Source organism: Lissotriton helveticus, chromosome 5_2, assembly GCF_964261635.1.
Source record: "Lissotriton helveticus chromosome 5_2, aLisHel1.1, whole genome shotgun sequence".
Taxonomy (NCBI): domain Eukaryota; kingdom Metazoa; phylum Chordata; class Amphibia; order Caudata; family Salamandridae; genus Lissotriton; species Lissotriton helveticus.
Genome location: NC_136066.1, coordinates 9,199,403 through 9,225,558, shown reverse-complemented (window position 1 = coordinate 9,225,558; position 26,156 = coordinate 9,199,403). Strand labels below are relative to the sequence as shown.

Below are 26,156 nucleotides of genomic sequence, written 5' to 3'. Positions count from 1 at the left end.
TCCAGACAGATCAAGGATGGTTGACGAAGGGAAAAGCCACATGGTTTCTCCCCGACTCTATGGTTCAAGTCATTATTAACACCGCACATAGTCCAGCACACTTAGGAGAAAAAGCCATGTTAGACAGTATCCAGAACCTCTGGTTCAACAAGCATTTACGAGCAGCAGCCAAACAGAAAGTGCGTACCTGCATGATATGTTGTCAGTTCAATCCAGGTAAAGGTGTCCCGGTGGAACAAGGTGGATTCCATCCTCCTGACCACCCTTTTGAAGTCCTCCAGATGGATTATATTCAGATGGAGCGATGTCGAGGTTTCAAGTATGCTTCTCGTAGTTGTATGCGCTTTGTCCAGGTGGACAGAAGCATATCCAGTTCCAGATTACACAGCCGCGACCACTGCCAGGCAGTTGGTTCGTGAGTATTTCCCCCGCTATGGATTACCTAGGGTCGTGTATTCAGATAACGGCCAGCCATTCTCATCCGAGCTCATGAAACAAGTTTCCCTTCTGTTAGGGTACCAGTGGAAGTTCCATTGTGTACGCCATCCTGAAGCAGCCGGTCTCGTAGAGAGACATAACCAGACTCTGAAAATCCGAATCGCCAAAGTATGCGCAGAGAAAGGTGTAGATTGGATGGTAGCACTGCCAGTCGCCCTTTTTTATATCAGAATGGTCGCTCATTCCCGTTCAGGTCTATCTCCATATGAGATAGTGTTTGGTCGACCCCCCAATATGTGGGGTACACCTAGACCACGTACAATTACCGATGTTGACAGTAATATGCTGACAGATTATTTGGCCGCCTTGATGTCTGCACTACAATCTTGTCGTTCACAGGTCGCCGCTGCATTTCCAGACAACACCGAAGTGAAACCGCACGAGGTCGTTCCAGGTGACTTCGTCCTTGTGAGAAATTTTGATCGTTCAAGTCCGCTGGAGCCCCGCTGGAAGGAGCCCCGCCTTGTTCTTCTCACCACCCGGACAGCAGTGAAGGTCGAGACCCGAAAAGGGTGGCTACACGTGAGCCACGTCAAGAAATTCCATGGACTTAAAGCAAAAACTTTTCTCAAAGACTGCCCCGTTCTCAAGGACTGCCCAGACACTGAATCTAAACTTCCCCTGTTAGAGAAAACTCCGCAGCAGGAGTATAAAACAAAGTTGAGGTCTAGTAAGTCAGCCAGTTTAATTGTCTAAGTCCCTCTCGGGTGAAACGGTTAGACAGGTTCCTGACATGTATGAGATAGACCCACACAGTGAGAGAGTTAGTCAAAACTCTAAGAGATGTATCATTACTCTGTTTTTTCTATTATTCCTGAGTCTTATGGTTACATGCATAAGTTATGCTTTACATTTATGTTTTCCTATTTCACATGTACATATGTTTTCTAATGTTACAGTAGAGCACACATTTAGTGACCTGCCTCCTCACGAGTTATCATATCGTCTTGCTATGCGTAATAATACTTTTATCCGAATGCTGCACTATTCACACCAGACCAGCAATGCCACTAATTGTTGGGTGTGTGGTCGACTCCCCCCTTTCCAGACATCGAAGGGAGTTCTGCCACTCTTTCCCTATCCATTTTCACACAATGGTTCGTGTGGAGCATGGTCCACGTTAACGTCATCCTCAAATGATATGTCCCTTCTGAATCAAACATGTTTCCCAGACAAGCAAAGTCTTTCCCATAGAACAGGGTTAGATCTAGAAAATGAAGTATATGATTTAGGTAATTATTCCTCGAATTTCATGGTTCTGAATGTTCAGTCCGAGACTACTCCAGATTTGCCTGCTATTTCAGTTCTACCAGTTAAAGGCGAATTATGTGTCAGAAAGAATGGTTCTACACATGTAGGACATAGTGATTGTACTACTATGGTCGAGTATAGTGACAGTGGGAAATCTATTTTCAAAGCCTCACGTCATTCTTATTTTGTGTGTGGTCAGACCGCATATGTTCGTCTGCCCCTCGATTGGGATGGAACATGTTATATTGCCTTCCTACTGCCACCAGTTTTCCTACCCCCATCCGATTATCACAGAAACACACATCTAGTACACGTTAGACATAGAAGGGAGATCGAGTCCCCAATTGTCGATCAAACTGAAACTGCCTTAGAACAATATCAAGACTTCAATAAAGGTTTCTTTTTCTTCATAGGTCCTGTCCAGAATAGTAAGTTAATACGTAGGCTAACCAGAACCCTTGAAGCAGTAGTGAATGAGACTACTTCCGCTCTAGGTAACTTGACTGAAGAGCAATCTGCTATTAGATTTGTCGTGCTCCAGAATCGTCTCGTCCTTGACGTCATACTGGCCGATAGGGGAGGAGCTTGTAGAGTCATTGGATCTAGTTGCTGCATTTTCATTCCTAATAACGCGCCGTCTGTTTATTCAGCTATAACCAGACTTCATAAAATTGCCCATCAGTTACACCAGAATCCAGGCACCTGGACATGGTCCGGTTGGCTCTGGAGTATAATATCTGCCTGGGGATGGAAAGTATTGTCATTCCTGGGTATAGCAGTAATGATCATATTCAGTTGCTGCCTCTGTTTACAATGTGGCCCTGCGATTTGCGGCTTGTGTGCTACCTCTTGTATTCCTAGTCCTAAGTCCCGTTCCAAGACAATTCGAGACGAGCAAATGATGCTATATGAACAGATAGATGGAATCATGAATATTGATGTTTCCTGATGGAAACGTAGGGCACAAGGAGGGAATGAGGAAAATTGAATTTTGCCTTGTTATATGTGCCTACGTGTTCCCCATCCTATGTTATATGTGCATGATCGATATGCATATATCCCCCTATGATCGATTTAAGACGCAATTATAGTTGTGTCCAATTCTAGTATGCCAGTATCCAGTTCTCGTGAAAGCAACGAGTACTAGGCCTATGTTGCCACGTTTTACATTATGCACGTTAATTCACCGCATTGTCCCCGTTTCTAGGCCTCAAAAGGGCCCGGACACCAGATTCAAGCTCCAGTCTCCTGAACCCACTCCGAGGAGCGATGCAGCCCCCACCTGCATCCCTGACCCTTCACTTACTTCCTGCCGCGCAGCGCGGTGCCCGGCCTGGCTCTGCCTGCCTGTCTGCCAAGAATATGTTATGCCTCCAGTTATCAATTCAGCTCTCCGTCTTCACATTCCTAAGCTAACGAACCGCATAAACAGCTTTAGCTATAGTCTAGTCTTTCTGTCTCCATGCAAGAGAATTACTGTATTAATATTCATAGAAGATTCATAGCACACGCAATACACGAAGAATCTATGCATGCACCAGCCTTTGTGTCCAGTAGCCTTTGCCCTGATAACTTTTAGATTCTATCAACATGTACTCCAAACACCAGATACCAGATATGCTATAGGTACATGTCGTCCTGACACCGCAGACTTTAGTCTCCTCTTCTAGTGCAGAAGTCGTAGCCCCCAGTTCTCCCCGGTAACACGTCATTGCCCGTTTGCGCGCACCACTAGGTTAAAGGTCCCAGCTACTCAGGTAGCCCCCTCCATGTTTCCACCCACTTTATGACACTTCTATGACGTTCACATCACATGTCTACGTACACGCCCTGTGCACGCCTTCTCTTCACGCCCATGTCTTCTTATCTTACGCTTGTCATAAGTTACGCCTACTGTATGTAATGTAATAGAAATGTCTTACTATATATATGTTGAATTGTGATGAAACGGGTGCAGCTGCCTTCCTTCCTTCCTTCCTATTTTATTTCAGGCTGTCCCGTTCCAGTCCCTTCCCCTTTGCCTGAATAAAGCCTGTTCAACTCGGATACATCGGATCTTGCCTCTTATTTATTGAGCTATCTGTTATTGTTAATGTATTCAAAAATAGTACCGGTAATTAATTATTTATTTACCACAGATGTGCGGGAAGAAATCTGAGCAGAGCCTGGGGAGACCCCCTTCGCATGATGAGCTGGAAGAAATCTGAGCAGAGCCCGGGGAGACCCCTTCACATGATGTGCTGGAAGAAATCTGAGCAGAGCCCGGGGAGACCCCCTTCACATGATGTGCTGGAAGAAATCTGAGCAGAGCCCGGGGAGACCCCCTTCACATGATGTGCTGAAAGAAATCTGAGCAGAGCCCGAGGAGCCCCCCTTCACATGATGTGCGGGAAGAAATCTGAGCAGAGCCCCTGGAGACCCCCTTCACATGATGCGCTGGAAGAAACCTGAGCAGAGCCCGGGGAGACCCTCTTCACATGATGTGCTGGAAGAAATCTGAGCAGAGCCCCGGGGGGACCCCCTTCACATGATGTGCTGGAAGAAATCTGAGCAGAGCCCGGAGACCCCCTTCACATGATATGATGGAAGAAATCTGAGCAGAGCCCGGAGACCCCCTTCACATGATGTGCTGGAAGAAATCTGAGCAGAGCCCGGAGACCCCCTTCACATGATGAGCTGGAAGAAATCTGAGCAGAGCCCGGGGAGACCCCCTTCACATGATGAGCTGGAAGAAATCTGAGCAAAGCCCGGGGAGACCCCCTTCACATGATGTGCGGGAAGAAATCTGAGCAGAGCCCGGGGAGACCCCCTTCGCATGATGTGCTGGAAGAAATCTGAGCAGAGCACGGGGAGACCCCCTTCACATGATGAGCTGGAAGAAATCTGAGCAGAGCCCGGGGAGACCCCCTTCACATGATGTGCTGGAAGAAATCTGAGCAGAGCCCGGGGAGACCCCCTTCGCATGATGTGCTGGAAGAAATCTGAGAAGAGCCCCTGGAGACCCCCTTCACATGATGAGCTGGAAGAAATCTGAGCAGAGCCCGGGGAGACCCCCTTCACATGATGAGCTGGAAGAAATCTGAGCAAAGCCCGGGGAGACCCCCTTCACATGATGTGCGGGAAGAAATCTGAGCAGAGCCCGGGGAGACCCCCTTCGCATGATGTGCTGGAAGAAATCTGAGCAGAGCCCGGGGAGACCCCCTTCACATGATGAGCTGGAAGAAATCTGAGCAGAGCCCGGGGAGACCCCCTTCACATGATGTGCTGGAAGAAATCTGAGCAGAGCCCGGGGAGACCCCCTTCACATGATGTGCTGGAAGAAATCTGAGCAGAGCCTGGGGAGACCCCTTCGCATGATGTGCTGGAAGAAATCTGAGCAGAGCCCCTGGAGACCCCCTTCACATGATGTGCTGGAAGAAATCTGAGCAGAGCCCCTGGAGACCCCCTTCACATGATGTGCTGGAAGAAATCTGAGCAGAGCCCCTGGAGACCCCCTTCACATGATGTGCTGGAAGAAATCTGAGCAGAGCCCCTGGAGACCCCCTTCACATGATGTGCTGGAAGAAATCTGAGCAGAGCCCCTGGAGACCCCTTCACATGATGAGCTGGAAGAAATCTGAGCAGAGCCCCTAGAGACCCCTTCACATGATGAGCTGGAAGAAATCTGAACAGAGCCCGGGGAGACCCCCTTCACATGATGTGCTGGAAGAAATCTGAGCAGAGCCCGGGGAGACCCCCTTCGCATGATGTGCTGGAAGAAATCTGAGCAGAGCCCGGGGAGACCCCCTTCACATGATGTGCTGGAAGAAATCTGAGCAGAGCCCGGGGAGACCCCCTTCGCATGATGTGCTGGAAGAAATCTGAGCAGAGCCCCGGGAGACCCCCTTCACATGATGAGCTGGAAGAAACCTGAGCAGAGCCCGGGGAGACCCCCTTCACATGATGTGCGGGAAGAAATCTGAGCAGAGCCCCTGGAGACCCCCTTCACATGATGTGCGGGAAGAAACCTTAGCAGAGACCGGGGAGCCCCCCTTCACATGATGAGCTGAAAGAAATCTGAGCAGAGCCCCTGGAGACCCCCTTCACATGATGTGCTGGAAGAAATCTGAGCAGAGTCTGGGGAGCCCCCCTTCGCATGATGTGCTGGAAGAAATCTGAGCAGAGCCCGGGGAGACCCCCTTCGCATGATGAGCTGGAAGAAATCTGAGCAGAGCCCCTGGAGACCCCCTTCACATGATGTGCTGGAAGAAATCTGAGCAGAGTCTGGGGAGCCCCCCTTCGCATGATGTGCTGGAGGAAATCTGAGCAGAGCCCCTGGAGACCCCCTTCACATGATGTGCTGGAAGAAATCTGAGCAGAGCCCGGGGAGACCCCCTTCACATGATGTGCTGGAAGAAATCTGAGCAGAGCCCGGGGAGACCCCCTTCACATGATGTGCTGGAAGAAATCTGAGCAGAGCCCGGGGAGACCCCCTTCACATGATGTGCTGGAAGAAATCTGAGCAGAGCCCGAGGAGCCCCCCTTCACATGATGTGCGGGAAGAAATCTGAGCAGAGCCCCTGGAGACCCCCTTCACATGATGAGCTGGAAGAAACCTGAGCAGAGCCCGGGGAGACCCTCTTCACATGATGTGCTGGAAGAAATCTGAGCAGAGCCCCGGGGGGACCCCCTTCACATGATGTGCTGGAAGAAATCTGAGCAGAGCCCGGGGAGACCCCCTTCACATGATGTGCTGGAAGAAACCTGAGCAGAGCCCGGGGAGACCCTCTTCACATGATGTGCTGGAAGAAATCTGAGCAGAGCCCCGGGGGGACCCCCTTCACATGATGTGCTGGAAGAAATCTGAGCAGAGCCCGGAGACCCCCTTCACATGATATGATGGAAGAAATCTGAGCAGAGCCCGGGGAGACCCCCTTCACATGATGTGCTGGAAGAAATCTGAGCAGAGCCCGGGGAGACCCCCTTCGCATGATGTGCTGGAAGAAATCTGAGCAGAGCCCCTGGAGACCCCCTTCACATGATGAGCTGGAAGAAATCTGAGCAGAGCCCGGGGAGACCCCCTTCACATGATGAGCTGGAAGAAATCTGAGCAAAGCCCGGGGAGACCCCCTTCACATGATGTGCGGGAAGAAATCTGAGCAGAGCCCGGGGAGACCCCTTCGCATGATGTGCTGGAAGAAATCTGAGCAGAGCCCGGGGAGACCCCCTTCACATGATGAGCTGGAAGAAATCTGAGCAGAGCCCGGGGAGACCCCCTTCACATGATGTGCTGGAAGAAATCTGAGCAGAGCCCGGGGAGACCCCCTTCACATGATGTGCTGGAAGAAATCTGAGCAGAGCCTGGGGAGACCCCTTCGCATGATGTGCTGGAAGAAATCTGAGCAGAGCCCTGGAGACCCCCTTCACATGATGTGCTGGAAGAAATCTGAGCAGAGCCCCTGGAGACCCCCTTCACATGATGTGCTGGAAGAAATCTGAGCAGAGCCCCTGGAGACCCCCTTCACATGATGTGCTGGAAGAAATCTGAGCAGAGCCCCTGGAGACCCCTTCACATGATGAGCTGGAAGAAATCTGAGCAGAGCCCGGGAGACCCCCTTCACATGATGAGCTGGAAGAAATCTGAGCAGAGCCCCTGGAGACCCCTTCACATGATGAGCTGGAAGAAATCTGAACAGAGCCCGGGGAGACCCCCTTCACATGATGTGCTGGAAGAAATCTGAGCAGAGCCCGGGGAGACCCCCTTCGCATGATGTGCTGGAAGAAATCGGAGCAGAGCCCGGGGAGACCCCCTTCACATGATGTGCTGGAAGAAATCTGAGCAGAGCCCGGGGAGACCCCCTTCGCATGATGTGCTGGAAGAAATCTGAGCAGAGCCCCGGGAGACCCCCTTCACATGATGAGCTGGAAGAAACCTGAGCAGAGCCCGGGGAGACCCCCTTCACATGATGTGCGGGAAGAAATCTGAGCAGAGCCCCTGGAGACCCCCTTCACATGATGTGCGGGAAGAAACCTTAGCAGAGACCGGGGAGCCCCCCTTCGCATGATGAGCTGGAAGAAATCTGAGCAGAGCCCCTGGAGACCCCCTTCACATGATGTGCTGGAAGAAATCTGAGCAGAGTCTGGGGAGCCCCCCTTCGCATGATGTGCTGGAAGAAATCTGAGCAGAGCCCCTGGAGACCCCCTTCACATGATGTGCTGGAAGAAATCTGAGCAGAGCCCGGGGAGACCCCCTTCACATGATGTGCTGGAAGAAATCTGAGCAGAGCCCGGGGAGACCCCCTTCATATGATGAGCTGGAAGAAATCTGAACAGAGCCCCGGGAGACCCCCTTCACATGATGAGCTGGAAGAATTCTGAGCAGGGCCCGGGGAGACCCCTTCACATGATGAGCTGGAAGAAATCTGAGCAGAGCCTGGGGAGACCCCCTTCACATGATGAGCTGGAAGAAATCTGAGCAGAGTCTGGGGAGCCCCCCTTCGCATGATGTGCTGGAAGAAACCTGAGCAGAGCCCCTGGAGACCCCCTTCACATGATGTGCTGGAAGAAATCTGAGCAGAGCCCGGGGAGACCCCCTTCATATGATGAGCTGGAAGAAATCTGAACAGAGCCCGGGGAGACCCCCTTCACATGATGAGCTGGAAGAAATGTGAGCAGAGTCTGGGGAGACCCCCTTTACATGATGAGCTGGAAGAAATCTGAGCAGAGCCCCTGGAGACCCCTTCACATGATGAGCTGGAAGAAATCTGAGCAGAGCCCCTGGAGACCCCTTCACATGATGTGCTGGAAGAAACCTGAGCAGAGCCCCTGGAGACCCCCTTCACATGATGAGCTGGAAGAAATCTGAGCAGAGCCCGGGGAGACCTCCTTCACATGATGTGCTGGAAGAAATCTGAGCAGAGCCCGGGAGACCCCCTTCACATGATGTGCTGGAAGAAATCTGAGCAGAGCCCCTGGAGCCCCCCTTCACATGATGTGCTGGAAGAAATCTGAGCAGAGCCCGGGGAGACCCCCTTCACATGATGAGCTGAAAGAAATCTGAGCAGAGCCCGGGGAGACCCCTTCACATGATGAGCTGGAAGAAATCTGAGCAGAGCCTGGAGAGACCCCCTTCGCATGATGTGCTGGAAGAAACCTGAGCAGAGCCCCGGGAGACCCCCTTCACGTGATGTGCTGGAAGAAATCTGAGCAGATCCCGGGGAGACCCCCTTCACATGATGTGCTGGAAGAAATCTGAGCAGAGCCCGGGGAGACCCCTTCACATGATGAGCTGAAAGAAATCTGAGCAGAGCCTGGGGAGACCCCCTTCGCATGATGAGCTGGAAGAAATCTGAGCAGAGCCTCAGGAGACCCCCTTCACATGATGAGCTGGAAGAAATCTGAGTAGAGCCTGGGGAGACCCCCTTCGCATGATGTGCTGGAAGAAACCTGAGCAGAGCCCCGGGAGACCCCCTTCACGTGATGTGCTGAAAGAAATCTGAGCAGATCCCGGGGAGACCCCCTTCACATGATGTGCTGGAAGAAATCTGAGCAGAGCCCGGGGAGGGCCCCTTTACATGATGTGCTGGAAGAAATCTGAGAAGAGCCCGGGGAGACCCCTTCACATGATGAGCTGGAAGAAATCTGAGCAGAGCCTGGGGAGACCCCCTTCGCATGATGAGCTGGAAGAAATCTGAGCAGAGCCCCTGGAGACCCCCTTCACATGATGTGCTGGAAGAAATCTGAGCAGAGCCCTGGAGACCCCCTTCACATGATGTGCTGGAAGAAATCTGAGCAGAGCCCCTGGAGACCCCCTTCACATGATGTGCTGGAAGAAATCTGAGCAGAGCCCTGGAGACCCCCTTCACATGATGTGCTGGAAGAAATCTGAGCAGATCCCGGGGAGACCCCCTTCACATGATGTGCTGGAAGAAATCTGAGCAGAGCCCGGGGAGACCCCTTCACATGATGAGCTGAAAGAAACCTGAGCAGAGCCTGGGGAGACCCCCTTTGCATGATGAGCTGGAAGAAATCTGAGCAGAGCCTCAGGAGACCCCCTTCACATGATGAGCTGGAAGAAATCTGAGCAGAGCCCCTGGAGACCCCCTTCACATGATGTGCTGGAAGAAATCTGAGCAGAGCCCCTGGAGACCCCCTTCACATGATGTGCTGGAAGAAATCTGAGCAGACCCCGGGGAGACCCCCTTCGCATGATGAGCTGGAAGAAATCTGAGCAGAGCCCGGGGAGACCCCCTTCACATGATGTGCTGGAAGAAATCTGAACAGAGCCTGGAGACCCCCTTCACATGATGTGCTGGAAGAAATCTGAGTTACAGTTGCCTGCATGGCCGGGGGAAGTGGTTCTGCTTCCTGACTGGCTGAAGTTTAGTTGTTATTAAAACTTTGTGAATTGGTTAACAATGTCACTTGGAAAAGCAGCTTTGTACAATACTTTACTGCATACTCACAAGTACCATGTGAGACTCCCACCTCCATGATGGGGAAGATTCAGGTATGTGAATCTATGAATGATTGAACACTGGAAAATAAAGATTACCAGTATGTATCAGACCATTCTAGGTCAGACGTTCTTCTTTTGAATACATATTTGAAGTTTAGTTTGGAGAAAGGTGGTCCTGTGCCGTGGAACACCCGGCCTCATCAGAACCACAACATTCAGACGGTCTTCAAAGTGGAATCCAGTGGGAGATGTTTGAGTCCACAAGCACCTCAGAGTTCTTCATTGCATTCAAAGTGGTTGTTATGGTCACAGAGTGAGAATCAGTCGTCCAGGGAGTAATGGTAGGGTAAGAAACACTCTTAGGCATCACCCTCTCTGATCCTATCCATCTGGGCGTTAAATACATTCCACAGCCCCTGGTGCAAAATGTAAACTGAACTACTTCTCGGTAGTTGGATCCGAGTAGAGGGTGGCGGTGACGTACTCTTATGATTAAGAGAATGTGGGACGCACTCAGGAGGTTACGCAGGTCCAGACAAAGTACGTGAGCTGCAGACTGCACTGTGCGAGTAGCCACTACTGGAGCACAGAAACGTGCAACGCCAAGGGTGCAGAAGAGTATTAAGATGGTAGTGGATTCCAATTCTGTGGTCTAGGACAGGTGGTTGTAGTTCTGCTATTTTTCAGCTAGGTTCGTGCTTTACATACATATATGTGTATATAGCGAAGGCCACTGGAAAAAGTGACCATGCACCTATCAGAATATGGCTGCAGAGAATGCGACCAAGGAAGCGGCAGAGGGAGCTTTGCAGGATGGATCTCAGTAGTGGCATTATAGATTCCCCATGCGGCCACGGCGAGTCATCCTGGAGAGGAGAGACCCCACTGGGGCAATAATCCAGACAATAAAGGATCGTGTGGCATTGGTACGGAAGGATCCCAGTGGAATGGCTTGCGGGAGGCTGTGATAAGGTAGCCCCACTGCGACGGATATCCACTCAAAGACCTAAGGAATCCAATCGCTGGTTTGGTGACGATCTAAAGGCAAAGAAGCTGACTCTTCGGCGTGCAGAAAGGCACTGGAGAACGGACTACTGCCCCTTATTAAAAAAGTCCTATTTATTTCTGCTGAATGACTATAAAAAAGCTATATTGAGCGCCAAAACAGCTCATTTCTCAGCGAAAATACTGGCAGCAGAGAACAAGTCCAGGGAGATCTTCTCCATTGTCCAGACCCTGGCGTATTCTGACAGAGCTTCCCCCAAACCTCCCCCTTCCCAGTCCCTCTGCGATTCATTGAACATCTATTTTTTGGAAAAAATTGTCAATATCAGAGCTAACATCCCACCTCCTTCCCACGCTTTTGTGGAGCCTACTCCTCCGACTGTTCATTGCTTTCTTTCCTCCTTCCCTCCGCTCACTGAGGAGGCATTCCTTGCAACACTCCCCAAAATAAAATCTGGTTCCCCGGCGGATACCTGCCCTGCCTATATCCTCCAACAAATCTACTCGGTCTGCCCCAAACCACCTTTATCCTTTCTTAACAGCTCGCTGGCTCAGGGTGTAGTAATTCCAGCCTTGAAATCTGCCACCGTAGTCCCTATTCTTAAGAAGCCTGGGCTGGACCCTTCTATCCCAGCCAACTACCGCCCCATTTCCCTCCTGCCCTATCTGGGCAAGGTACTAGAGCGACACGTTACATCAGTCCTCAGTGCCCATGTGGAAGCAAATGGTGGCCTTGCGTCCAGCCAGGCGGGCTTTCGGCCTAGGCACTCCACCGAGTCCGTCGTGGTGTCGGTCCTGAACCATCTCAGGGAGGGCATGGACCATGACAACAACCAGGCCTTGGTGCTCCTCGACCTCTCCGCCGCCTTCGACACGGTTGATCATACCATCCTACTGTCCCGTGTCGGAGCGGCGGGTGTCGAGGGCCCAGCCCTGGTGTGGTTAGCGTCCTTCCTGAGGGACCGTACCCAGGCGGTTCGGCTGGGGGATTTCTCGGCCACTCAACTTCAACTCACTTGTGGTGTCCCTCAGGGCTCTTCCCTTTCTCCCCTCCTATTCAATCTCTATATCTATCCTTTGATTTTTGCCCTTCAACATGTGGAAAAGTAAATTTTGCCATGTTCTGTGTCCCTACGCCTCATCCATCATATGTTATGTGTGCATGACCAATATGCATATGTTATTCCCCATGTCCGATTAATGACGCAATTACAGTTGTGTCCACCTCTAGTATGTTAGTTTCCAGTCCTCGTGAATACTACGAATATCAGACCTATGTAAGTAATGTTGCCACGTTTCTCAGTGTGCACGTTATTCAATTATAAAGTCCCCGTTTCCAGGCCTCAAAAGGGCCCGGACCACAGATTCAGCTCCTGTCTCCTGAAAGCCTCGCTGAGGAGCGATACAGCCCCCACCTGTATCCTCGACCCTTCACTTACTTCCTGCCTTGCAGTGCCCGGTGCACCCCGGCTCTGCCTCTGAGTCTGCCAAAAGTATGTTATAGTTCCAGTTATCAGTTCAGTCCTCCTCCTCTGCATTCCTAAGCTACTGAACTGCATCAATAGTTTCCGTCATTGTCTAGCCTTCTCGTCTCCATGTTAGAGAAGTACTGTATTTAATGGTCATTTAATATTCTTCACGCACTACATGTAGAATAATGCATGGTCTAGTCTTAGAATCAGGTTAGCCTTTCCCCTCATGACTCCTAGTTTATATCAACATGTTCCCTAAACATTAGATACCAGATAGGGTTTAGGTACATGTCGCTCCGACCCTCCAGACTTTAGTCTCTGCTCCTAGCACAGAGTTCGTAGCCCCCAGCTTCTCCTAGTAACACGTCATTGCTAGTTTTCGCGCACCATTAGGTTAGAGGTCCCGGCTCCTTAGGTAGCCCCCTCCAATGTTTCCGCCCATTCATGACATATTCTGTTACGTTTTGCATCACATGTCTATGTATACGCCCAGTTACACCTCTTATTTCTGTTATCTCTCGCGACTGCTACGCGTCACGCCTTCTACTCCACCTACCGTTACGCCTACTGCATTGTAATGCTATGTGTTTGCGCTATGTATATAAGTCAATGTTTTGTTATTAAATGTTAGCGCGCTCATCCCAGACCAAGCCCCGGCAGCTGCCGGGCCTTATTGTCCTATTCCCATGCAGGTTGTCCTGATCCTGTCCTTATGCTATAATAAACCTGCAGAAACTCCTACTACCTCGAATCTTGACTCTTATTTATTGAGCTATCTGTTATGCTATAAGTCTAGTCAAAAATAGGGTATTATTTATTTATTTACCACATAATGGCGCCCGAATAGGGACTTGCCCTTTCCCCACGCGTCGGTGAAGCCACGCCGACCCCCTGACCCTCTGCAGTCGTGACGGAACTCTTTCTGCGCAGTGGCAGATATTTCTGCTCAAGTATCCCTCAGGCCCACGGAGGAGACGGAGGAGGCGGTCCAGCATCCGAACGAGACGGTGGAGGAACGCGGCGAGTCCCGACCAGAGCCCAAGCCGAGAGTCCAAGGTCCGAGGTATCCGGAGGCCCACCCGTAACTGAAGTCCGAAGTCCGAAGTTCGTCGTCATAGTCCAGTCCCGTCCGAGGCCTTCCGTTCCGTGCTGCCCGGTGAGTACCATTGCTGGGGTAGTGTCTAGACAGGGTCAGTCTAAATTGACTCCTGGTCCGTGGGTTGGTGGTACCCAAGCCCACAAACGAAGTGTTCACCTAGGTGGATACGGGTCTTGATGCGTTCCTTTATGGGACCGGTATGTTCCGTACTGTTACAGCAGTGCATCCAGTAACTCTAGTCTGTTCCGTTCTCGAGAATTCTGTTCTGTTTCTGTTTTCAGTATTTTCAGGTAGTATTCTGTTCGAACTGTTATTTATAATGTTGTTTAATGTATTTTCAACGTCGTGGTATGCCTGAATTGTTTCCCCAATTGTTATTGTTTTTCGTGTATTGTATTGTGTTCCGATTCAAGTTTAGAATGCCGCTCTTTTCCAAGTTACGTCAGTTAAAAACTAGAAAGGGTCTGCTAGAAGCGGCAGTTCCTGTTCCGCCTAGGGACAGTCCAGGTCATTTTATGTATCAGAAACATGGCATAAGCGCCATAATGTATCTAGATTTATGGGTAGAGTATACCAAACAGTTAGAAGAAAAGTATAGATGGCCCGTATCGGGTACATGGGATGCCGAATGTATCATGCGAGTAGAAGAAGCATTATGGAAAAAGAAAGCCAGACAGTCACAGAAAGATGCCATCGAGTTATGGCGCAAGGAAGCGCATAGAAGAACGGAAAAGAAAGTCAGAAAGTCAGAGTTAAGTAGAGAATCCCAAGAACGAGCCCAAGAAAGAGAATTAATCGAGATAGGTGAACAAGTCAAAGCCGAACAGTCAGACAGACAGAGGCATGCCCTTATTAAGGGTATGTATCCTCTCCTTGCCGAAGGCTTGCCAAAAGCGACCCCAGAGGCACCCAGTAATTTCCCGCCACCATTAGTTCCGACCAAGCTACGTCACAAACCGACCGCAGCTGATATTTTTATTTCGTCCTATTTGGACGACACAGTCCCAGAATATGCAAATCCAGTTCGCGCTCCGCCTGTCCCTGTAAATCAGGCATTTCCCGTTCCTCCAGACACCGGAGTACCTGTTACGGTACCCCCGGGTCAGCCTGCCATACAAGTTCAGCCCACGTTACAATTACCGACCCTGCAAGCACGAAGAATGTCAGTCGACGATTCTAGTATAGGGGCCGCAGGAGGAGGTCCTCCTCAAACCCCGCCGCCACACAAGCGTTTATCAGCACTCGAATTACATGCTCAAGCATCACAGCGTACTCCTAAAAGTAATAAGTCTGTTACAGAAATCAGACAAGCCCTTGCCGAATGTGTCTATGACACAGTCCCAGGCGAGTATAATATGGTTTTATATTCCGTACGCGTAAGGAGGGTGACCGAGTATCTAGTCACCTTACCAAATATGAAAGAAGATCTAGACAGAATATATCGTTTCATCCGTACAGGGGATGATCCAGAAAGTATTGGCGAGATTATGTCTCAAAGGAAAGCCGAGATTCAGCTCATGATATTAAAGTTCCTGATCAATTGTTTAATAAGAGAACAAGATTACCCGTCTAAAGATCCCGCCGAAATGAGAATCCTAACAAGGTGGAGTGATAATATAGCCGAGGGTAAGCACAAGACCATTAGTGCCATGGAAAGTATGTACAAGAAAATTCGTAAAGAAATAATAAGGTTACACGAACAGCGTAAAGCAGCACAAGTAAGCGAGAAAGAAAGTGTCTCTGATCCTGAAGAGGAAGACGAGAATCCCGCCAGAATAGCGTATGTAGGAAAATCCAGATTTCCAGATCGCCATTTACGCCTAGAACCCAAGTCTATTTTTCAACATCTAGCACCAGAACAAGGTTCTCTAGAACAAGTATTTCAAGCTACCGATCACATTCTGAAATCACGAGTCGGTTACAGTGAACTAAGTACTATGCATGAACAAGAACTAGCCCGATCAGCAGTCCGATGGATTACTGATTCTACCACCTTTCCAGACGAAATAGTGGCACAAATGTTTCTGAAACTGCCCCCAGCCGAGCAACGACTGGTGGGTATGTATATGATCCAGCACCTCATTACCCTGTATGAGGGTCAACATTCTGATCCAGGCCCGTTACATGATATCCTGAACGAGTTACTCCAGTATAGATGGAGAGGTCTAGGTACCGATTTAATTAGTGTCATTCTAGAACAGCGCCACAAGTATAGAACGTTCCTGAACCCGCATTTTGTTCATGTCTCACCCCCAGAAAGTAAACCATTCTACATAGACAGACAGAATCCGCTACGAGAAGTCCACCCAGTCCAAGGGGCGGGTGGCGTAATGCAACGAGTGTTTGTATACACTCCGATTTCAAAGATGGAACTCCTCGAGATGAAGAAATTAATTCCCAGTCATGACAAAGATCCAGCGGGGTTCCATAGAGAATTAAAAGACATGCTCCGTATGGGAGAATACACTTACCCAGATATCATTAAAATGTTAAAGGTCCTGCTACCCGCAGGGGTGTATGAAAAGTTAAAGGAAAAAGAATGGGAGGTGGGAGAGAAAAAGATCGATTGGACAGCTCTAGAAGCTGAAGACAAGGCACGAGTACCAGGTACCGGTCTTGGAGATAAATGTAAAGAATTACCAGAATTATTGATTCAAGTTTTACCCAGATTATTGACAACTAGGAAAGAAGACTGGGATGCAATCTCAGCCTGTAAACAGAAGCAAGATGAGGATATTAGTGATTTTTATTCTAGATTTGAGAAATGTTTCAGTATCAACAGTGGTCTCAAGACAAGTAGTGAGTCATACCCTCATCTTTTCGTTACCAAATTAGTCGAGAATTCAAGTCCACAAATTAAAAACCGAGTTTTGAAAGTCGAAAGCACCTGGCAAGCAAATACTCCGTCCCAGATGCTCCAGATGCTTCAGTATCACCAGAATAGAATCAGAGAAGAGCAAGAACACGAAAGAAAACGTATGAAAGACACGAAAATGAAAGTGCTAGTTGCACAATCTATTCCTCAAGACAGTCAGAAGAGGGGTCCGAATCAAGCCAGTCATCTTGCAGCTCCCGTTAAAGGGAACTGCAACTATTGTAAACAGCCAGGTCATTTTATAAACGAGTGTGCAGTTCTGAAACACAACATAGCTACTGGTAAGACTAAAGAAAGACCACGTCCGCCGAGACAAGAACAAGTTTCACAGACTCCTCAGTCACAGAATGCACCACAGACAGTTACCGTACCGCAGCCTATTGCTGCAACACAGCACGTTACATCGCAGATGTACCAGTATGCACAGTCCGAGTATCCAGAGTACCAGTCATATTCATGAAACAGCCTAGAGAGGGAGGTAGGCTTGCCTCTCATCGAGATACCTGTAGACCAAGAAGGTCCCTATGTTCACAGTCAAGTATTAGGGAAAGACAGAAAGTTTTTGATCGATACAGGGGCAAGTAGGACCACAATTAGTCACGCCGAAGTACCAGGGGCTCCGCTCTCAGGCTCAAGAAATGTTTCCCTTGGATTTTCAGGAAAACCCATAGTTAATGAAATATCTAAGCCAGTTACTCTAGAAGTAGGTCCATTGTCCCGTACTACTGATCTGTTACTTACTAAGTCATGTCCAGAAAATCTATTAGGCATTAAGACATTGAAAGAATTAGGTGCAGTTATTTGCTGTTCCCCAGAGGGAATACGTCTGTTCCTACGTGACTTTAAGGGTCACTATGTATTACGAGATTTTGATTCAAGATTGTCTAATGTTCCGCAGCATTTATGGGCGCAAGGTCCAACTGATGTAGGTTACATGAAAATCACACCCTATCGTGTGACTCTCAAACCAGGTGTAGTGTTACCCCGAATCAGGCAGTACAGATTGCCACCTGAGGCTGTAGCAGCCTTATCCAAAATTATTGACGAGCTCATGGCTCAAGGAGTAGTTGTGGAAACTGACTCCAATGTATGCAATTCTCCGATCATTCCAGTCATGAAACGTACTGATCCGAATGCACCCCCAGTATATCGATTAGTGATTGATTTACGAGAGCTTAACAAATGTATTATTCCTCAGTACCCAGTTGTCCCAGACATTTCTTCCCTGTTAACAGCCATTGATTCCGAAGCCATGTTTTTCACTGTCATTGACCTCAAGAATGCATTTTTTAGTGTTCCAATTCATCCAGACAGCCAGTTTCTTTTCGGATTTTGTTTAAATGGAAGGAGCTATATGTTTACACGCGCTCCTCAAGGTTTCACAGAAAGCCCTAGTATTTACAGTCAAGCACTCAAGAGACAACTAGACAACATTCACATGCCAGCTGACACTGCCCTGCTCCAGTATGTCGATGATCTATTGATCACAGCCCGTTCTGAACGTGACTGCGAGCGTGCATCACTTACAGTTCTGTATTTTCTGGCCGAGATGGGGCACAAGGTGTCACCTTCGAAGCTTCAATTCTGTGTCCAGCAAGTGGTATACTTAGGACACTTGCTGTCCAAGAGGGGTAGGCAGTTGACACCCGACCGTATCCAGTTAATAGCGAGTCTTCCCCAGCCCAGAACCCAGAAGGAGGTACGTGCTTTTATCGGCCTTACTTCTTATTGTAGACAATGGATTCCCCAGTATGCATTCCTAGCCAAGCCACTGATACAGTTAACGACACAGGAGGCAGCCGTATCGACTGTCCTCCCTTGGACATCTGACCATACACTTAGTTTCAACGAGTTAAAGAAAGCCCTATGTCAAGCTCCAGTTCTAGCTACACCGAACTACAGTAAGCCTTTTACACTTTTCGTTACTGAACGGGAAGGTACAGCATTGTCTGTTCTCACACAAGATCAAGCAGGTCAATACAAGCCCTGTGCTTATTTTTCGAGCACATTAGATCCAGTCGCCCAGGCGTTGCCTGCGTGCCTCAAGTCAGTTGCAGCCACAGCACTAGCTATCAGACAAAGTGATTCTATAGTTTTAGGACATTCCCTGACAGTACAAGTCCCACATTCAGTAGAAGTTCTTTTAAACCGAACACAAACTCAGCACTTGACAATTGCACGTTTAACAGGTTATGAATTGACACTGTTCCAGCCACACATAGAAATTAGACGCTGCAACGTCCTGAATCCTGCTACACTGTTACCATCAGTTAGTTCAAATCCAGACACACATGATTGTGTGGAAGTAGTTAACATTACGACAAAGCCAAGACAAGACCTGACAGACATTCCGTTACCAGATCCTGACCTGACACTTTATGTGGATGGTTCATGTATGAGAACTAGTACAGGAGAACTAGTCGCCGCGTATGCAGTGACTACTGACACTGAAGTTATTGAAACACACCGTATTGATACCCTGTCCGCTCAAGCAGCAGAGCTAGTCGCTCTGACACAAGCCTGTATACATGCCAAGAACCTGAAGGTTAATGTTTACACAGATTCACGTTACGCATTCGGAGTTGTACACGACTTCGGAGTGCTCTGGCAGGAGAGAGGTTTTATGACTTCTCATGGAACCAAGATTCAGCATGGTCTCCTTATTCAAGCCCTGTTAGATGCCATACATTTACCGACATCTATTGCTATCATGAAATGCAAAGCACATACGAAAGTCACTGACATTATTTCCCAAGGTAATGATTTAGCAGACCGCACAGCCAAGCTTACAGCACAGACTCCAGACATTCCAGTTAATCAGACACATACTCCAGATCCGATTACATGCATGACAGTTAAGGACCCTACTCAAGATGTCAGAGATATCCAGTCACATGCTACTCCCGATGAAATCAAGAAATGGTCTGTACAAGGAGGGGTCCAGACAGATCAGGGATGGTTAACGAAGGGTAGAGCCACATGGTTTCTCCCCGATTCTATGGTTCAAGTCATTATCAATACCGCACATAGTCCAGCACATTTAGGAGAAAAAGCTATGTTAGACAGTATCCAGAACATTTGGTTCAATAAGCATTTACGAGCTGCAGCCAAGCAGAAAGTCCGTACCTGTATGATATGTTGTCAGTTTAATCCAGGTAAAAGTGTCCCGGTGGAACAAGGTGGTTTCCAGCCCCCTGACCACCCTTTTGAGGTCCTCCAGATGGATTATATTCAAATGGAGCGATGTCGAGGTTTCAAGTATGTCCTTGTAGTTGTATGCGCCTTGTCCAGATGGACAGAAGCATATCCAGTCCCAGATTACACAGCCGCGACCACTGCCAAGCAGTTGGTTCGTGAATTCTTCCCTAGATATGGACTCCCTAGAGCCGTATATTCTGATAACGGCCAGCCATTCTCATCTGAACTCATGAAACACGTTTCCCTTTTGTTAGGGTACCAGTGGAAGTTCCATTGTGTACGCCATCCAGAAGCAGCTGGACTAGTCGAAAGGCATAATCAGACTCTGAAAATCCGTATAGCAAAAGTCTGTAAAGACAAGGGTGTGGACTGGCTAGTAGCTCTGCCAGTCGCTTTATTTTATATGCGCATGGTCGCACATTCCAGATCAGGTCTGTCCCCGTATGAGGTCGTTTTCGGCCGCCCCCCTAATATGTGGGGTACTCCTAGACCCCGAAGTATTACCGATGTTTCATGTAATATGCTGACAGATTACCTAGCTTCCTTGATGTCTGCCCTCAACTCATGTCGTTCACAGGTTGCCGCCGCATTTCCAGACAATACCGAGGTGGCACCGCACGAGATCGTTCCAGGCTCCCTAGTGATGATCAGAAATTTCGACAGATCAAGTCCACTGGAACCACGTTGGAAGGAGCCACGTCAGGTCCTCTTGACCACCCGAACTGCCGTCAAGTTGGAAGGCAGGAAGGGGTGGGTCCACCTTTCTCATGTAAAACTTTTCAAAGGACCGAAACCAGTCTTCAAAAGCATTTCCGAGAACATTTCCCAGGATTCGAAGGATTGCCAGAACATTGTTTTAAAGGACTGTCCCGCACAAGACTTTGTTACAACCCCTCCCTTGTTAGAGAAAACTCCGCAACAGGAGTATAAGTTAAAGCTCAGGTCTAATAAGTCAGCCAGTTTGATTGTATAAGTCCTCCCCTAGGTGAAACGGTTAGACTGTTTCTGACATGTATAAAATAGACCCCCATAGTGAGAGAGTCAGTCAAAGTTCAATCAAATGTATCGTTTTTCTGAGTTTCGTATTATTTCTCAGCATAATGATTTCCTGCACTAGTTACGCACTTTTTCTGTGTTTTCCAGTTCCTCATGTAAATATGTCTGCTCATGCTACAGTAGAGCACACGTTTAGTGATCTGCCTCCTCACGAATATTCATACCGCCTCGCTATGCGCAACAACACATTTATCCGTATGTTACATTATTCACACCAGACCAGCAATGCCACTAATTGTTGGGTGTGTGGTCGACTCCCCCCTTTTCAGACACCGAAGGGAGTTCTGCCACTCTTTCCTTATCCATTCTCACACAATGGTTCGTGTGGAGCATGGTCCACGTTAACGTCATCCTCAACAGATATGTCTTTTCTTAACAGTACATGTTTTCCAGACAAGCAAGGTCTTCCCCACAGAACAGGTTTAGATTTAGAAAATGAAGTATATAATTTAGGAAATTATTCGTCGAATTTCATGGTTCTGAATGTTCAGTCTGATACTACTCCAGACTCACCCGCTATTTCAGTACTACCAGTCAAAGGCGAATTATGTGTCCGTAGTTATGGTTCTGTACACATAGGTCATAGTGAATGTACTACTGTTATCCAGTATAGTGACAGTGGGAAATCTATTTTCAAAGCTTCACGTCATTCTTATTTTGTTTGTGGTCAAACTGCATATGTCCGTCTGCCCCTCGATTGGGAGGGAACCTGTTACATTGCTTTCCTACTGCCACCTGTTTTTCTAGCCCCACCTGACTATCATAGGAATTCTTTCTTAGTACACACTAGACACAAGAGAAATCTCCCGATTGTCGATTATACTGAAACCGCCGCAGAGCAATTCATTGATATAGATAAAGGTGTTTTCCCTTATTTAGGTACAGTTGTAAATAGTAAGCTCATTCGTAGATTAACAAGAACCCTTGAAGCAGTAGTAGATGAGACTGCCTCCGCTCTAGGTAACTTAACTGAAGAGCAATCCTTTATGAGAATTGTCGTTTTACAGAATCGTCTCGTCCTTGACGTCATACTGGCCGATAGGGGCGGGGCCTGTAGAATTCTCGGATCCAGTTGTTGCATTTTCATTCCAAATAACGCGCCGTCTGTTTATTCAGCTATAACCAGACTCCATAAAATTGCCCATCTGTTACACCAAGATCCAGGCACCTGGACATGGTCCGGTTGGTTCTGGAATATAATTTCCGCATGGGGTTGGAAAGTCCTGTCCTTTTTAGGTATTGCAGTAGCGATCATATTTAGCTGCTGCCTCTGTATACAATGTGGCCCTGCGATTTGCAGCATGTGTGCTACCTCTTGTATTCCCCGTCCCAAGCCCTGTTCTAAATCCCGTTCCAAGACAATTCGAGACGAGCAAATGGTACTGTATGAAATGATAGACGGTATCATGAATATTGATGTTTCCTGATGGAAACGTAGTGACAAGGAGGGAATGTGGAAAAGTAAATTTTGCCATGTTCTGTGTCCCTACGCCTCATCCATCATATGTTATGTGTGCATGACCAATATGCATATGTTATTCCCCATGTCCGATTAATGACGCAATTACAGTTGTGTCCACCTCTAGTATGTTAGTTTCCAGTCCTCGTGAATACTACGAATATCAGACCTATGTAAGTAATGTTGCCACGTTTCTCAGTGTGCACGTTATTCAATTATAAAGTCCCCGTTTCCAGGCCTCAAAAGGGCCCGGACCACAGATTCAGCTCCTGTCTCCTGAAAGCCTCGCTGAGGAGCGATACAGCCCCCACCTGTATCCTCGACCCTTCACTTACTTCCTGCCTTGCAGTGCCCGGTGCACCCCGGCTCTGCCTCTGAGTCTGCCAAAAGTATGTTATAGTTCCAGTTATCAGTTCAGTCCTCCTCCTCTGCATTCCTAAGCTACTGAACTGCATCAATAGTTTCCGTCATTGTCTAGCCTTCTCGTCTCCATGTTAGAGAAGTACTGTATTTAATGGTCATTTAATATTCTTCACGCACTACATGTAGAATAATGCATGGTCCAGTCTTAGAGTCAAGTTAGCCTTTCCCCTCATGACTTCTAGTTTATATCAACATGTTCCCTAAACATTAGATACCAGATAGGGTTTAGGTACATGTCGCTCCGACCCTCCAGACTTTAGTCTCTGCTCCTAGCACAGAGTTCGTAGCCCCCAGCTTCTCCTAGTAACACGTCATTGCTAGTTTTCGCGCACCATTAGGTTAGAGGTCCCGGCTCCTTAGGTAGCCCCCTCCAATGTTTCCGCCCATTCATGACATATTCTGTTACGTTTTGCATCACATGTCTATGTATACGCCCAGTTACACCTCTTATTTCTGTTATCTCTCGCGACTGCTACGCGTCACGCCTTCTACTCCACCTACCGTTACGCCTACTGCATTGTAATGCTATGTGTTTGCGCTATGTATATAAGTCAATGTTTTGTTATTAAATGTTAGCGCGCTCATCCCAGACCAAGCCCCGGCAGCTGCCGGGCCTTATTGTCCTATTCCCATGCAGGTTGTCCTGATCCTGTCCTTATGCTATAATAAACCTGCAGAAACTCCTACTACCTCGAATCTTGACTCTTATTTATTGAGCTATCTGTTATGCTATAAGTCTAGTCAAAAATAGGGTATTATTTATTTATTTACCACAAACAGCTGGAGGTCACTGTGTTTAACTACGCAGATGACCTCCAGCTTATCTTCAACCTGTCCTCTTCTCCTCATTCTATCTCTAACTTTCAGTCTATTATGATTTTTATCAGGGACTGGATGAACCACAATCATCTGAAGTTGAACCCTGATAAAACAGAGTTGGTCCTTACAGGTGGTTCATCCAGTCCCTGGAACTCCTTCTTCTGGCCCTCCTCTTTGGGACCCCCTCCCACACCCTCTTCCTCAGTTAAAACCTTGGGTATCAAACTCCATAACCATCTCAACCTCCATTCACAAATCAGTTCTGTTGTATCTTCTTGCTTTCTTGTTCTCCGCACCATCCGCTCTGTTTCCCGTTTCTTTTCTCCTTCTGCCCTCAGGTTAATCATGTCCGCCCTGGTTGTTTCCCGGCTGGACTACGCCAATGCCCTTTACAACGGCATCCCGGCTTATAGTCTCCAGAAGCTCCAGCTGGTTCAAAACCAGGCGGCCAGATTGATCCACGGACTTTCTCGTTTCCATCATTCCACCCCCCTGCTGAAAGCACTGCACTGGCTGCCTGTAAAGGAGCGAACCTTATTTAAGACTGGCTGCATGGTCTTCCAGGCACGCCAAGGGACTGCTCCGGCCTTCATTTCTTCTTTACTCAAAGAATACACCCCTGTTCGCGAGCTGCGGTCATCTACCCAATCACTCCTACAAGTCCCCAGATACAGACGTAAGAAATGGGGTGGATCCAATTTTTCTGTTTTGGCACCCTCCTTTTGGAACTCCCTCCCTGACCATTTACGTTCGGCTACTCACTACCCTGCCTTTCGAAAAGAGCTCAAGACTTTTCTTTTTACCCAAGCTTTCCCAATGTAATTCCTTCCCCTCCCTGTTATTCTCTAGTCTTGTTTGTGTCACTGCTAAAGTTTGCCTCCATAGCGCCAAGAAACCGCATGGTGAACGTTGCGCTTAACAAATACTTTTTAAATTAAAATTAAATTAAATGGTAGGAGCAGCTGAGGCAGGAAGAGGGATATCACCACCCAATGAAGCAGAATGAGGTAAGAGCCGAGCAATGCTTGAGTTGATGGCAAAAGATAAAATCACCGAAGAAGAAGGCGGTGAGAGCTGTGGCATGATTTGGTTGATGGCAAAGGATATCACAGAAGAACAACGAGGTTAGAGCTGTGACATGGTTGGGTTGATAAACGTAAAAAGAACAATTTGTGGACAGAATGCAGAATCATGTCATACATTCACCCCAGTACAGAGATCTGGACCTAAATCCATCGTTTTTTGCTCCCCATGCCATTCCAGTTTAAACCCAGCCATATGCAAATCAGACTTGACCCTGTGTCCCATGGGAACAGTCCAGCCCGAACTGCCAGGCCAGGTCCTCCCCTGGACTGGAAACAAACTTCCTAGGACCGGTTTCGGGCTTTCAGCCCTCATCAGCCTGGATAGCTTGATTCCAGTGGCATGGAGAGCACGGGACTCACGTCTGAGCATACCCAGCCCACTCCGGGTGACAAATGCAAAAAGAACAATTGATGGACAGAATGCAGAACAATGTCATACATTCACCCCAGTACAGAGGTCTAGGCCTACATCCATCGCTTTTTTTCTCACCATGCCATTCCAGTTTGGACCCAGCCATATGCAAATCAGTCTTGATCTTGCACCCTGGGTTGATGGCAAATCATATCACCAAGGGAGAAGGAGGTGAGATCTGTGGCATCCTTTGGGGGACGGCAACGAATAACATCACGGAAGGAGGGGAGAGCTGATATATGCTTGGGTTGATGACAAAGGATCACATCCCAGAAGGAGAAGAAGGTGAGCGCTGTGGTGTGCAAGAGCTGATGGCAAGGGATGAAGAAAGTCACGCTAGACCTTATATCCAGATGCCTACCCCATCTAGTCCAGGAAAATCAGGAAATACTTGCAGGCCTATGAGACCACCCTGCCTTGCTGACACAGTCCCATTGTAGTCAGGCAGATACAGACCAGTATTGCATCTCTGCTGTAGAAAAGAAATACACCCAAAAGGACCCCCATCTACCTAATACAGAGAAGGCACCTCTCTACCCGGAGGAGGCGAGGGGACATTCCCAGACCCAGTCATGGACAGCCCCTGACCCCAGTCATGGACAGCCCTTGACCCCAGTCATGGACAGCCCCTGACCCCAGTCATGGACAGCCCCTGACCCCAGTCATGGACAGCCTTTGACCCCAGTCATGGACAGCCCCTGACCCCAGTCACGGACAGCCCCTGACCCCAGCCCCTGCGCCCAGTCATGGACAGCCCTTGACCCCAGTCATGGACAGCCCCTGCGCCCAGTCATGGACAGCCCTTGACCCCAGTCATGGACAGCCCCTGCGCCCTCTCCGTTCTACAGATCTTTCAGCCAAGTGCTGGGAGTTGCTGAACCTTGCGTGAGCTTGCGCTTCCTCGCAGGGGTCCTAGTTGTGATGTCCTGGAAAGCAGTCTCATGTTGCTGAGATTGGCAGCACTAGGGTCAGGCCGAGGCACCAGTCCCAGATCTCCAATCCGGTAGTGAGAGATGACACGGCTGGCCTTCACTTCAGGGGACACGTTCAACCTAAACAGAAACAGA

At 48.6% G+C, this 26,156-nt stretch overlaps 1 protein-coding gene across 1 annotated transcript in view; it reads right to left on the bottom strand.

Moving 5' to 3' along the window:
• CFAP157 (cilia and flagella associated protein 157) overlaps positions 1-26,156 on the bottom strand; it is a 511,692-nt gene that overhangs the window by 61,414 nt on the left and 424,122 nt on the right. Inside the window, exon 8 of the mRNA XM_078646650.1 lies at positions 25,970-26,141. Within this exon, the coding sequence (XP_078502776.1) occupies positions 25,970-26,141 (172 nt within the window). The remainder of the gene's footprint in view (positions 1-25,969; positions 26,142-26,156) is intronic.